Raw genomic sequence first — 13,507 nt, 5'->3', positions numbered from 1 at the left:
ATTTAGACAAGTATAGTAACGCAACTACTTAATAATGCAAAAATGTGTTAGAGAAAGCAGTATCATTTTCCTATAATTGCAACACAATTCTGTCAGTACGAAAATCTATTTTCTTGGTCCAATTTAATTGTTGCTCGTAGTATCCTCATATTGATTAACCATATGTAGGTGATCCATATAGATGGTGCATATAGACTATGGAGGGAGAAAGTTACAAATGACAAAGAAAACAAATTCAAATCAACACATACAATTGATTAAAAATACCACAAAGATTATATTAAAGAAATGGGATGACGCTCAGGGCCTCATTAAGGCCATTTGGCGTCATTGTTCCCAGTTCCACTATCTATTCGGTTTTCCATTTGAGCCAGAAGTTTTTTTTACATTTCCACCCCTAATGCCACTATGGATGACATCGATACCACATACCATGAATGTTTTAGGATTTCTCCCTTGACAGAATTTAAAATTGCGTGCTATCGTCTATAAGGAGGTTGTGTCGGCCACCGTCCTCATAGCCCATGCCCCCTCACACCAGCCCCCTGGATGCCTCTCTACAAACCGCAAGCCCATCACACCAGCCACACAGCCCCCTGGATGCCCCTCTACATACCCCATGGCCCCTCACCCCAGCCACGCAGCCCCTCTACATGCCCCTCCACACACCCCACGCCCCCTCGCCCCAGCCACGCAGCCCCCTGGATGCCCCTCCACACACCCCACGCCCCCTCACCCCAGCCACGCAGCTCCCTGGATGCCCCTCCACACACCCCCTCACCCCAGCCACGCAGCCCCCTGGATGCCCCTCCACACACCCCACGCCCCCTCACCCCAGCCACGCAGCCCCCTGGATGCCCCTCCACACACCCCACGCCCCCTCACACCAGCCACGCAGCCCCCTGGATGCCCCTCCACACACCCCACGCCCCCTCACACCAGCCACGCAGCCCCCTGGATGCCCCTCCACACACCCCACGCCCCCTCACACCAGCCACGCAGCCCCCTGGATGCCCCTCCACACACCCCACGCCCCCTCACACCAGCCACGCAGCCCCCTGGATGCCCCTCCACACACCCCACGCCCCCCTCACACCAGCCACGCAGCCCCCTGGATGCCCCTCCACACACCCCACGCCCCCTCACACCAGCCACGCAGCCCCCTGGATGCCCCTCCACACACCCCACGCCCCCTCACACCAGCCACGCAGCCCCCTGGATGCCCCTCCCCACGCCCCCTCACACCAGCCACGCAGCCCCCTGGATGCCCCTCCCCACGCCCCCTCACACCAGCCACGCAGCCCCCTGGATGCCCCTCCCCACGCCCCCTCACACCAGCCACGCAGCCCCCTGGATGCCCCTCCCCACGCCCCCTCACACCAGCCACGCAGCCCCCTGGATGCCCCTCCCCACGCCCCCTCACACCAGCCACGCAGCCCCCTGGATGCCCCTCCCCACGCCCCCTCACACCAGCCACGCAGCCCCCTGGATGCCCCTCCACACGCCCCACGCCCCCTCACACCAGCCACGCAGCCCCCTGGATGCCCCTCCACACGCCCCACGCCCCCTCACACCAGCCACGCAGCCCCCTGGATGCCCCTCCACACGCCCCACGCCCCCTCACAGCAGCCACGCAGCCCCCTGGATGCCCCTCCACACGCCCCACGCCCCCTCACACCAGCCACGCAGCCCCCTGGATGCCCCTCCACACACCCCACGCCCCCTCACACCAGCCACGCAGCCCCCTGGATGCCCCTCCACACACCCCACGCCCCCTGGATGCCCCTCCACACACCCCACGCCCCCTCACACCAGCCACGCAGCCCCCTGGATGCCCCTCCACACACCCCACGCCCCCTCACACCAGCCACGCAGCCCCCTGGATGCCCCTCCACACACCCCACGCCCCCTCACACCAGCCACGCAGCCCCCTGGATGCCCCTCCACACACCCCACGCCCCCTCACACCAGCCACGCAGCCCCCTGGATGCCCCTCCACACACCCCACGCCCCCTCACACCAGCCACGCAGCCCCCTGGATGCCCCTCCACACACCCCACGCCCCCTCACACCAGCCACGCAGCCCCCTGGATGCCCCTCCACACACCCCACGCCCCCTCACACCAGCCACGCAGCCCCCTGGATGCCCCTCCACACACCCCACGCCCCCTCACACCAGCCACGCAGCCCCCTGGATGCCCCTCCACACACCCCACGCCCCCTCACACCAGCCACGCAGCCCCCTGGATGCCCCTCCACACACCCCACGCCCCCTCACACCAGCCACGCAGCCCCCTGGATGCCCCTCCACACACCCCACGCCCCCTCACACCAGCCACGCAGCCCCCTGGATGCCCCTCCACACACCCCACGCCCCCTCGCACCAGCCACGCAGCCCCCTGGATGCCCCTCCACACACCCCACGCCCCCTCACACCAGCCACGCAGCCCCCTGGATGCCCCTCCACACACCCCACGCCCCCTCACACCAGCCACGCAGCCCCCTGGATGCCCCTCCACACACCCCACGCCCCCTCACACCAGCCACGCAGCCCCCTGGATGCCCCTCCACACACCCCACGCCCCCTCACACCAGCCACGCAGCCCCCTGGATGCCCCTCCACGCCCCCTCACACCAGCCACGCAGCCCCCTGGATGCCCCTCCACACACCCCACGCCCCCTCACACCAGCCACGCAGCCCCCTGGATGCCCCTCCACGCCCCCTCACACCAGCCACGCAGCCCCCTGGATGCCCCTCCACACCCCCTCACACCAGCCACGCAGCCCCCTGGATGCCCCTCCACACACCCCACGCCCCCTCACACCAGCCACGCAGCCCCCTGGATGCCCCTCCACACACCCCACGCCCCCTCACACCAGCCACGCAGCCCCCTGGATGCCCCTCCACACACCCCACGCCCCCTCACACCAGCCACGCAGCCCCCTGGATGCCCCTCCACACACCCCACGCCCCCTCACACCAGCCACGCAGCCCCCTGGATGCCCCTCCACACACCCCACGCCCCCTCACACCAGCCACGCAGCCCCCTGGATGCCCCTCCACACACCCCACGCCCCCTCACACCAGCCACGCAGCCCCCTGGATGCCCCTCCACACACCCCACGCCCCCTCACACCAGCCACGCAGCCCCCTGGATGCCCCTCCACACACCCCACGCCCCCTCACACCAGCCACGCAGCCCCCTGGATGCCCCTCCACACACCCCACGCCCCCTCACACCAGCCACGCAGCCCCCTGGATGCCCCTCCACACACCCCACGCCCCCTCACACCAGCCACGCAGCCCCCTGGATGCCCCTCCACACACCCCACGCCCCCTCACACCAGCCACGCAGCCCCCTGGATGCCCCTCCACACACCCCACGCCCCCTCACACCAGCCACGCAGCCCCCTGGATGCCCCTCCACACACCCCACGCCCCCTCACACCAGCCACGCAGCCCCCTGGATGCCCCTCCACACACCCCACGCCCCCTCACACCAGCCACTCAGCCCCCTGGATGCCCCTCCACACACCCCACGCCCCCTCACACCAGCCACTCAGCCCCCTGGATGCCCCTCCACACACCCCACGCCCCCTCACACCAGCCACACAGCCCCCTGGATGCCCCTCCACACACCCCACGCCCCCTCACACCAGCCACGCAGCCCCCTGGATGCCCCTCCACACACCCCACGCCCCCTCACACCAGCCACGCAGCCCCCTGGATGCCCCTCCACACACCCCACGCCCCCTCACACCAGCCACCTGGATGCCCCTCTACATACCCCACGCCCCCTCACACCAGCCACGCAGCCCCCTGGATGCCCCTCTACATACCCCACGCCCCCTCACACCAGCCACGCAGCCCCCTGGATGTCCCTCTACATACCCCACGCCCCCTCACACCAGCCACGCAGCCCCCTGGATGACCCTCTACATACCCCACGCCTCCTCACACCAGCCACGCAGCCCCCTGGATGCCCCTCTACATACCCCACGCCTCCTCACACCAGCCACGCAGCCCCCTGGATGCCCCTCTACATACCCCACGCCTCCTCACACCAGCCACGCAGCCCCCTGGATGACCCTCTACATACCCCATGCCCCCTCACACCAGCCAAGCAGCCCCCTGGATGCCCCTCTACATACTCCATGCCCCCTCACACCAGCCACACGGATGCCCCTCTACATACCCCATGCCCCTCACACCAGCCACGCACCCCCCTTTATGCCAGCACAGCATTTATTCACATGGTCAGTACCCCCCACCTCAGTCCTCACAGCACAACGCTGAACACGAGCTCCTCATCACCAGTCCTCCTCTCCCGGCATAGTGTGCGCAATGCTGCAACTGCACGATGGAATAGTGTCCACTGGACTGATAAGACCCCGCCTTTTCCGGTGACGTCATGATAGAATCAAATCACTCCTCCCCCTCCAGAAATCAACTGCGATCTAGAGGCTACCTTTACCTCAGATGAGACTGACGGCGGGTAATTCTTGTTTTGAATGGTACCTGGGTGTGGATGAGACTCTCCTCTCCTCCACACTCGGGTACCATCCGCACATTAGAACGCACCAATTACGCAAGTACAGATGCAGTCTTGCGGAATTGGCGCGTTCTAAAGTCAATGGCGGCGAAAACGCCGCGTTTCCGCAAAATTAATTGACATGCTGCGGATTTTTGACCGCAGCGTTTACGCTGCGGAAAAATCCGCATCATGGGCACAGCACATGCGGATTTCAATTGGGGAACATTGCTTCCCTTCTACCATGCGTTTTTCATGCGTTTCCGCGGCGTTTACGCAACTGCAAAAACGCCACGGAAACGCATGAAATACGCATCGTGTGAACTCAGCCTTAGGCTATGTGCCCACGTTGCATTTATGAAGCAGAAAATTTCTGCTTCATTTCTGCAAGTCCTCTCCCGGAAAAACGCATGCGGAATTCCGCACGCGTTTATCGCGCGTTTATCACGCGTTTTCCACATGCGGAATTGCCTTGCGTTTTTTATGCATTGGACAAAGGCAATTCTGCTTGCGGAAACGCAAAATTAAATGACATGCTGCGGATTTTTGAACGCAGCATAAACGCCGAAAAATCCTCAGCATGGGCATTGACATTGCGGAATGCCATTGGGGACCATGGGGTGCGGATATACATGCGTTTTTCAAGCGTTTACGCTGCGGAAATTCCGCAGCATATACCCTTGAAAAACGCTACGTGGGCACACAGCCTTAGTCTTACTTGTCATAGGCAGACGGAGCAGCCTATACTGTAACACGGCAAGAGCAGCTCCTGTAGCCTTTGTTTATAGTTATGCTGAAGGAGGAGGCTCTGCTGATGGGGGACCACTGTAGTATGTGGGGGGCTGCAGGCTCTGCTGATGGGGGACCACTGTAGTATGTGGGAGGCTGCAGGCTCTGCTGATGAGGCCACTGTAGTATGTGGGGGTGCTGCAGGCTCTGCTGATGAGGCCACTGTAGTATGTGGGGGGCTGCAGGCTCTGCTGATGGGGCCACTGTAGTATGTGGGGGGCTGCAGGCTCTGCTGATGGGGGACCACTGTAGTATGTGGGGGGCTGCAGGCTCTGCTGATGGGGGACCGCTGTAGTATGTGGGGGGCTGCAGGCTCTGCTGATGGGACCGCTGTAGTATGTGGGGGGCTGCAGACTCTGCTGATGGGGGACCGCTGTAGTATGTGGGAGGCTGCAGGCTCTGCTGATGGGACCACTGTAGTATGTGGGGGGCTGCAGGCTCTGCTGATGGGACCACTGTAGAATGTGGGGGGCTGCAGGCTCTGCTGATGGAGCCACTGTAGTATGTGGGGGGCTGCAGGCTCTGCTGATGGAGCCACTGTACTGTGTGGGGGCTGCAGGCTCTGCTGATGGAGCCACTGTAGTATGTGGGAGGCTGCAGGCTCTGCTGATGGAGCCACTGTAGTATGTGGGAGGCTGCAGGCTCTGCTGATGGAGCCACTGTAGTATGTGGGGGGCTGCAGGCTCTGCTGATGGAGCCACTGTAGTATGTGGGAGGCTGCAGTCTCTGCTGATGGAGCCACTGTAGTATGTGGGGGGCTGCAGGCTCTGCTGATGGAGCCACTGTACTGTGTGGGGGCTGCAGGCTCTGCTGATGGAGCCACTGTAGTATGTGGGAGGCTGCAGGCTCTGCTGATGGAGCCACTGTAGTATGTGGGAGGCTGCAGGCTCTGCTGATGGAGCCACTGTAGTATGCGGGGGGCTGCAGGCTCTGCTGATGGAGCCACTGTAGTATGTGGGGGGCTGCAGGCTCTGCTGATGGAGCCACTGTAGTATGTGGGGGGCTGCAGGCTCTGCTGATGGAGCCACTGTAGTATGTGGGGGGCTGCAGGCTCTGCTGATGGAGCCACTGTAGTATGTGGGGGGCTGCAGGCTCTGCTGATGGGGCCATTGTAGTATGTTGGAGGCCGCAGGCTCTGCTGATGGGAACACTGTAGTATGTGGGGGGCTGTATGCTCTGCTGATGGGGCCACTGTAGTATGTGGGGGGCTGCAGGCTCTGCTGATGGGGCCATTGTAGTATGTTGGGGGCTGCAGGCTCTGCTGATGGGACTACTGTAGTATGTGGGGGGCTGCATGCTCTGCTGATGGGACCACTGTAGTATGTGGGGGGCTGCAGGCTCTTCTGATGAGGCCACTGTAGTATGTAGGAGGGCTGCAAGCTCTACTGATGAGGCCACTGTAGTATGTGGGGGGCTGCAGGCTCTGCTGATGGAGCCACTGTAGTATGTGGGAGGCTGCAGTCTCTGCTTATGGAGCCACTGTAGTATGTGGGGGGCTGCAGGCTCTGCTGATGGGGCCATTGTAGTATGTTGGGGGCTGCAGGCTCTGCTGATGGGACCACTGTAGTATGGGGGGGTGCTGCAGGCTCTTCTGATGAGGCCACTGTAGTATGTAGGAGGGCTGCAAGCTCTACTGATGAGGCCACTGTAGTATGTGGGGGGCTGCAGGCTCTGATGATGGAGCCACTGTAGTATGTGGGAGGCTGCAGTCTCTGCTTATGGAGCCACTGTAGTATGCGGGGGTCTGCAGGCTCTGCTGATGGAGCCACTGTACTGTGTGGGGACTGCAGGCTCTGCTGATGGAGCCACTGTAGTATGTGGGAGGCTGCAGGCTCTGCTGATGGAGCCACTGTAGTATGTGGGAGGCTGCAGGCTCTGCTGATGGAGCCACTGTAGTATGCGGGGGGCTGCAGGCTCTGCTGATGGAGCCACTGTAGTATGTGGGGGGCTGCAGGCTCTGCTGATGGGATCACTGTAGTATATGGGGGGCTGCAGGCTCTGCTGATGGGGCCACTGTAGTATGGGAGGCTGCAGGCTCTGCTGATGGGACCACTGTAGTATATGGGGGGCTGCAGGCTCTGCTGATGGGATCACTGTAGTATATGGGGGGCTGCAGGCTCTGCTGATGGGGCCACTGTTGTATATGGGGGGCTGCAGGCTCTGCTGATGGGCCACTGTTGTATATGGGGGGCTGCAGGCTCTGCTGATGGGGCCACTGTAGTATGTGGGGGGCTGCAGGCTCTGCTGATGGGGCCACTGTAGTATGTGGGGGCTGCAGGCTCTGCTGATGAGGCCACTGTAGTATGTGGGGGGCTGCAGGCTCTGCTGATGGGACCACTGTAGTATGTGGGAGGCTGCATGCTTTGCTGATGGGACCACTGTAGTATGTGGGGGGCTGCAGGCTCTGCTGATGGGGCCACTGTAGTATGTGGGGGGCTGCAGGCTCTGCTGATGGAGCCACTGTAGTGTGTGGGGGGCTGCAGGCTCTGCTGATGGAGCCACTGTAGTGTGTGGGGGGCTGCAGGCTCTGCTGATAGGGCCACTGTAGTATGTGGGAGGCAGCAGGCTCTGCTGATGGGACCGCTGTAGTATGTGGGGGGCTGCATGCTCTGCTGATGGAGCCACTGTAGTATGTGGGGGGGGGGCTGCAGGCTCTGCTGATGAGGCCACTGTAGTATGTGGGGGGCTGCATGCTCTGCTGATGGGACCGCTGTAGTATGTGGGTGGCTTCAGGCTTTGCTGATGAAGCCACTGTAGTATGTGGGGGGCTGCCTGCTCTGCTGATGTGGGCACTGTAGTATGTGGGGGGCTGCAGGCTCTGCTGACGGGGCCACTGTAGTATGTGGGGGGCTGCAGGCTCTGCTGATGGAGCCACTGTAGTATGTGGGGGGCGGCATGCTCTGCTGATGGGACCACTGTAGTATGTGGGGGGCTGCAGGCTCTGCTGATGAGGCCACTGTAGTATGTGGGGGGCTGCAGGCTCTGCTGATGGGGCCACTGTAGTATGTGGGGTCTGCAGGCTCTTCTGCTTGTCACTGTAATATGGGGGGCGGCGGGCTCTGCTGCTTGTCACTGTGATAAGGGGGGCAGTGTGCTCTGCTGCTTGTCACTAATATGGGGGGCTGCGGGCTCTGCTGCTTGTCACTGTAATATGGGGGGGCTGCGGGCTCTGCTGCATGTCACTGTAATATGGGGGGGCTGCGGGCTCTGCTGCTTGTCACTGTAATATGGGGGGGCTGCGGGCTCTGCTGCTTGTCACTGTAATATGGGGGGCAGTGTGCTCTGCTGCTTGTCACTAATATGGGGGGCTACGGGCTCTGCTGCTTGTCACTGTAATATGGGGGGGCTGCGGGCTCTGCTGCTTGTCACTGTAATATGGGGGGCTGCGTGCTCTGCTGCTTGTCACTGTAATATGGGGGGCTGCTGGCTCTGCTGCTTGTCACTAATATGGGGGGCTGCGGGCTCTGCTGCTTGTGTCACTAATATGGGGGGGGCTGCGGGCTCTGCTTCTTGCGTCACTGTAGTATGGGGGGCTGCGGGCTCTACTGCTTGTGTCACTGTAATGGGGGGGGCTGCAGGCTCTGCTCCTTTTGTCACTGTAATATGGGAGGGCTGCAGGCTCCGCTCCTTGTGTCGCTGTAATATGGGGGGGCTGCAGGCTCCGCTCCTTGTGTCGCTGTAATATGGGGGGCTGCAGGCTCTGCTCCTTGTGTCGCTGTAATATGTGGGGAGCTGCAGGCTCTGCTGATGGGACCACTGTAGTATGTGGGGGGCTTCAGGCACTGCTGATGAGGCCACTGTAGTATGTGGGGGGCTGCAGGCTCTGCTGATGGGACCACTGTAGTATGTGCGGGGCTGCAGGCTCTGCTGATGAGGCCACTGTAGTATGTTTGGGGCTGCTGGCACTGCTGATGGGGCCACTGTAGTATATGGGAGGCTGCAGGCTCTGCTGATGGGACCACTGTAGTATGTAGGGGGCTGCAGGCTCTGCTGATGGGGCCACTGTAGTATATGGGGGGCTGCAGGCTCTGCTGATGGGACCACTGTAGTATATGGGGGGCTGCAGGCTCTGCTGATGGGACCACTGTAGTATGTGGGGGGCTGCAGGCTCTGCTGATGGGGCCACTGGAGTATGTGGGGGGCTGCAGGCTCTGCTGATGAGGCCACTGTAGTATGTGTGAGGCTTCAGGCTCTGCTGATGGAGCCACTGTAGTATGTGGGGGACTGCAGGCTCTGCTGATGAGGCCACTGTAGTATGTGGGGGGCTGCAGGCTCTGCTGATGGAGCCACTGTAGTATGTGGGGGGCTGCAGGCTCTGCTGATGGAGCCACTGTAGTATGTGGGGGGCTGCAGGCTCTGCTGATGAGGCCACTGTAGTATGGGAGGCTGCAGGCTCTGCTGATGGGACCACTGTAGTATATGGGGGGCTGCAGGCTCTGCTGATGGGACCACTGTAGTATGTGGGGGGCTGCAGGCTCTGCTGATGGGGCCACTGTAGTATGTGGGGGGCTGCAGGCTCTGCTGATGAGGCCACTGTAGTATGTGTGAGGCTTCAGGCTCTGCTGATGGAGCCACTGTAGTATGTGGGGGGCTGCAGGCTCTGCTGATGAGGCCACTGTAGTATGTGGGGGGCTGCAGGCTCTGCTGATGGAGCCACTGTAGTATGTGGGGGGCTGCAGGCTCTGCTGATGGAGCCACTGTAGTATGTGGGGGGCTGCAGGCTCTGCTGATGAGGCCACTGTAGTATGTGGGGTGTTCCAGGCTCTGCTGATGGAGCCACTGTAGTATGTGGGGGGCTGCAGTCTCTGCTGATGGAGCCACTGTAGTATGTGGGAGGCTGCAGTCTCTGCTGATGGAGCCACTGTAGTATGTGCGGGCTGCAGGCTCTGCTGATGGAGCCACTGTACTGTGTGGGGGCTGCAGGCTCTGCTGATGGAGCCACTGTAGTATGTGGGGGGGCTGCAGGCTTTGCTGATGGAGCCACTGTAGTATGTGGGGGGCTGCAGGCTCTGCTGATGGAGCCACTGTAGTATGTGGGGGCTGCAGGCTCTTCTGATGGGAACACTGTAGTATGTGGGGGGCTGCATGCTCTGCTGATGGGGCCACTGTAGTATGTGGGGGCTGCAGGCTCTGCTGATGGAGCCACTGTAGTATGTGGGAGGCTGCAGGCTCTGCTGATGGAGCCACTGTAGTATGTGGGAGGCTGCAGGCTCTGCTGATGGAGCCACTGTAGTATGCGGAGGGCTGCAGGCTCTGCTGATGGAGCCACTGTAGTATGTGGGGGGCTGCAGGCTCTGCTGATGGAGCCACTGTAGTATGTGGGGGGCTGCAGGCTCTGCTGATGGAGCCACTGTAGTATGCGGGGGGCTGCAGGCTCTGCTGATGGGGCCATTGTAGTATGTTGGAGGCCGCAGGCTCTGCTGATGGGAACACTGTAGTATGTGGGGGGCTGCAGGCTCTGCTGATGAGGCCACTGTAGTATGTGTGAGGCTTCAGGCTCTGCTGATGGAGCCACTGTAGTATGTGGGGGGCTACAGGCTCTGCTGATGGGGCCACTGTAGTATGTGGGGGGCTGCAGGCTCTGCTGATGAGGCCACTGTAGTATGTGTGAGGCTTCAGGCTTTGCTGATGGAGCCACTGTAGTATGTGGGGGGCTGCAGGCTCTGCTGATGAGGCCACTGTAGTATATGGGGGGCTGCAGGCTCTGCTGATGGAGCCACTGTAGTATGTGGGGGGCTGCAGGCTCTGCTGATGGAGCCACTGTAGTATGTGGGGGGCTGCAGGCTCTGCTGATGAGGCCACTGTAGTATGTGGGGTGTTCCAGGCTCTGCTGATGGGGCCACTGTAGTATGTGGGGGGCTGCAGGCTCTGCTGATGGGACCACTGTAGTATGTGGGAGGCTGCAGTCTCTGCTGATGGGACCACTGTAGTATGTGGGGGGCTGCAGGTGTAGCACCCTGAGGATTCGGCTGCTACAGGGGTATTGCACCTCAACCCAGAGGTGTGATATTCCACTCCCGGGTAAGGATGGAGTGTGGAACTGAGCTAGTAGGCTGCATGCACTACACACATCCCATTTCCGGGGAACAGACCGATGGTACTCCCACTAGAGAAATGTGCAGGTACGACAGTGTCTGTTCCTGGCTGGAGTGGGAGGGGGGTGGAACATCCCAGTAGTGTAGGGGCAGATAGGGGGAGCAGCCTGGGTAAAGCTAGGAGCTCATTGGGTGCTGGTCACCTGAGCTCACACATAGAGGGAGTATATAAGGTGGGCACCATCTTAGATCAGGGTCAGTCAGTCAGTTGTCAGTCTGTGAGACGTCAGTCTGTCAGAGTGTAACCTGAGAAGCAGAGCAGAGGAGAAGAGAGAGAGACCCAGAGGCGCAGAGGGGACCCCAAGAGCCCATAAGAGAGCTAATAGGGTGAAGGGTCGGCAACAGGGTACCGGATCCCAAGCTGGCAGAGGCTACAGCACACCTTAGCCAGGAACCGGAGGTCGTGGGCAGGATCTGCCACGACCACCCACTAAATCCACCCGGAAGGCAGACCAAGAATAGGGTCAGGGAGCCCAGAGGAGGCTTGACCAACAAGAGGCCCGAGGGAGCCGGACTTAGGTGGATCCCTGGTGGGAACGGCCAGAAGAAGGGAGAGACAGAAAGGAGCTCAGGACCACACTCCGGAGTTGCCTGGGAGTTGACCGAGTCCAGGACCTGGTGGACGCAGCACGGCTTGGGTGGTCACTGCTGTACACAGTGACCCGAGCAACACCGGTAAGTAAAACCCTGGAACTGCATGTTATGTCTCTGAGTCTCCTTGCTGCACCTTCACAACCACCATCCTCCACGGCTGACCCCCTGAGGCTATACCCCTCCCGTTGGGGGTTATACTACCTAAGCTGCACACACATCACCAGCCTCAGTGGACCCTGCTGCAGCGGCGGCCTTTTGACCGCAAATCAACGGGTGGCGTAGTCGACACAAAAGAACATCTAGTAACATCATAAGGACTGCCACACACTGAGCTTGACACCCTGGGCACGGACCGGGTCACAGCCACTCGGAGACTACAACCCCCATCTGATCCGGCTCCGGGTATCCCTAACAGCGCTGGCCCAGGGGGCGCGTCAACTTTGGCGTAGTCGGCAGGATCACGTGCCCGCAACAACCGGGTACTGCGTGCCTGAAGAAAAGTTCACCGTTACCTTAAAAAGAAGTCTCCCGCCGGTTCCGGAGGGTCCCCGCCATCGGGCCCCATCACAGGTCGTTTCCCGCCGGTTGTCCGCCATTTGCAGCTTTTTCCCGCCATCCATGGAGTTTCCCGCCACTGGGAGACGATTCCCGCCATTTCCGAAGATTTCCCGCCTTGGAAGAGCGGACGCCATTATGGGCGTGCCAGAGGGTGGCAAAAGGTCACCTCCCATCGTGGGCCAGGTCGAAGAATGGCGCCAAAAGCGGAAACCGCGCCCACCAACAGAGACTGTGATGCTGAAAGTGTCCATCAGCGTAAGAGAACTGCCCCTGGAACTGAAGTTGCCCCGGGACCACCCTCAATGTGGGCGGAGACAGAAGAAGAGAACAAAGATAGGTGTCGCCTGGAGGAGTCTGGAGAGAGCGCACCCGGAGACAAGACGTCTGGAAGAGAGTCCAGAGAGAGCCTACCCGGAGATGGAGGGAGAGTCAGGCAGCACCGACCCAGTGGTCAGGAGCCTGTTGCAGGTCGCCACTCCAGAAGGCCTGCTGGAGATCCTAGCACAGCTCCCCCGAGACCGGGAGTGTGCACAGACCGCGCTGGAGGGCCTCGCACGGAGGATGGCCCAGGTGCAGCAAGACACGCTGACGGAGTGGAGCCGAGAGATGGCCCAGCAGACCGGAACCCGTCAGCGGAGCACGCCGCCCGAGACGAGGAGACAGACCGCCTCTGAGGATGGCGCAGGAGGAATGAAGGCAGGAGACGGCGCCGAGAAGGGAGCTGAACGGACGGAGGCAGGTAAAGGGGACGTCTCTAACCTGAGCCGGGAAACCGCGTGCCTGCCCCAGCTCCCCGTCGCAGAGCCCGAAATTCCCCCTGCCGTGCCCGTCGCTGCATCGTCACCGCCGCCGACTAGGCCTCAACCGGAAACCGCGGCCGCGACCCCTGTGACGTCACACGCCTCGACCTCGAGCGTGGCCAAGCAGGAAATACCACCG

The 13,507-nt window shown here is 61.4% G+C and overlaps 1 protein-coding gene across 4 annotated transcripts in view; it reads left to right on the top strand.

Annotated features, from left to right (window-relative positions):
- The window catches only part of LOC141191440 (oocyte zinc finger protein XlCOF7.1-like), a 159,761-nt gene that overhangs the window by 104,283 nt on the left and 41,971 nt on the right, over positions 1–13,507 (top strand). The window contains exon 1 of one of the 4 annotated variants that reach the window (XM_073661334.1): positions 4,426–4,496. The exons of the other annotated variants lie outside the window; for them this stretch is intronic. Coding sequence (XP_073517435.1) covers positions 4,481–4,496 — 16 coding nt within the window. The 5' untranslated portion in view covers positions 4,426–4,480. Of the gene's footprint in view, positions 1–4,425; positions 4,497–13,507 lie in introns of those variants that run through there. 4 annotated transcript variants of the gene reach the window in all.

Source organism: Phyllobates terribilis, unplaced genomic scaffold (assembly GCF_046119375.1).
Source record: "Phyllobates terribilis strain yellow unplaced genomic scaffold, ASM4611937v1 Scaffold_43__1_contigs__length_10536358, whole genome shotgun sequence".
NCBI classification, from domain to species: domain Eukaryota; kingdom Metazoa; phylum Chordata; class Amphibia; order Anura; family Dendrobatidae; genus Phyllobates; species Phyllobates terribilis.
Note: the sequence above shows the minus strand (reverse complement) of the source record. Positions and strands in the feature narration are given on the sequence as shown.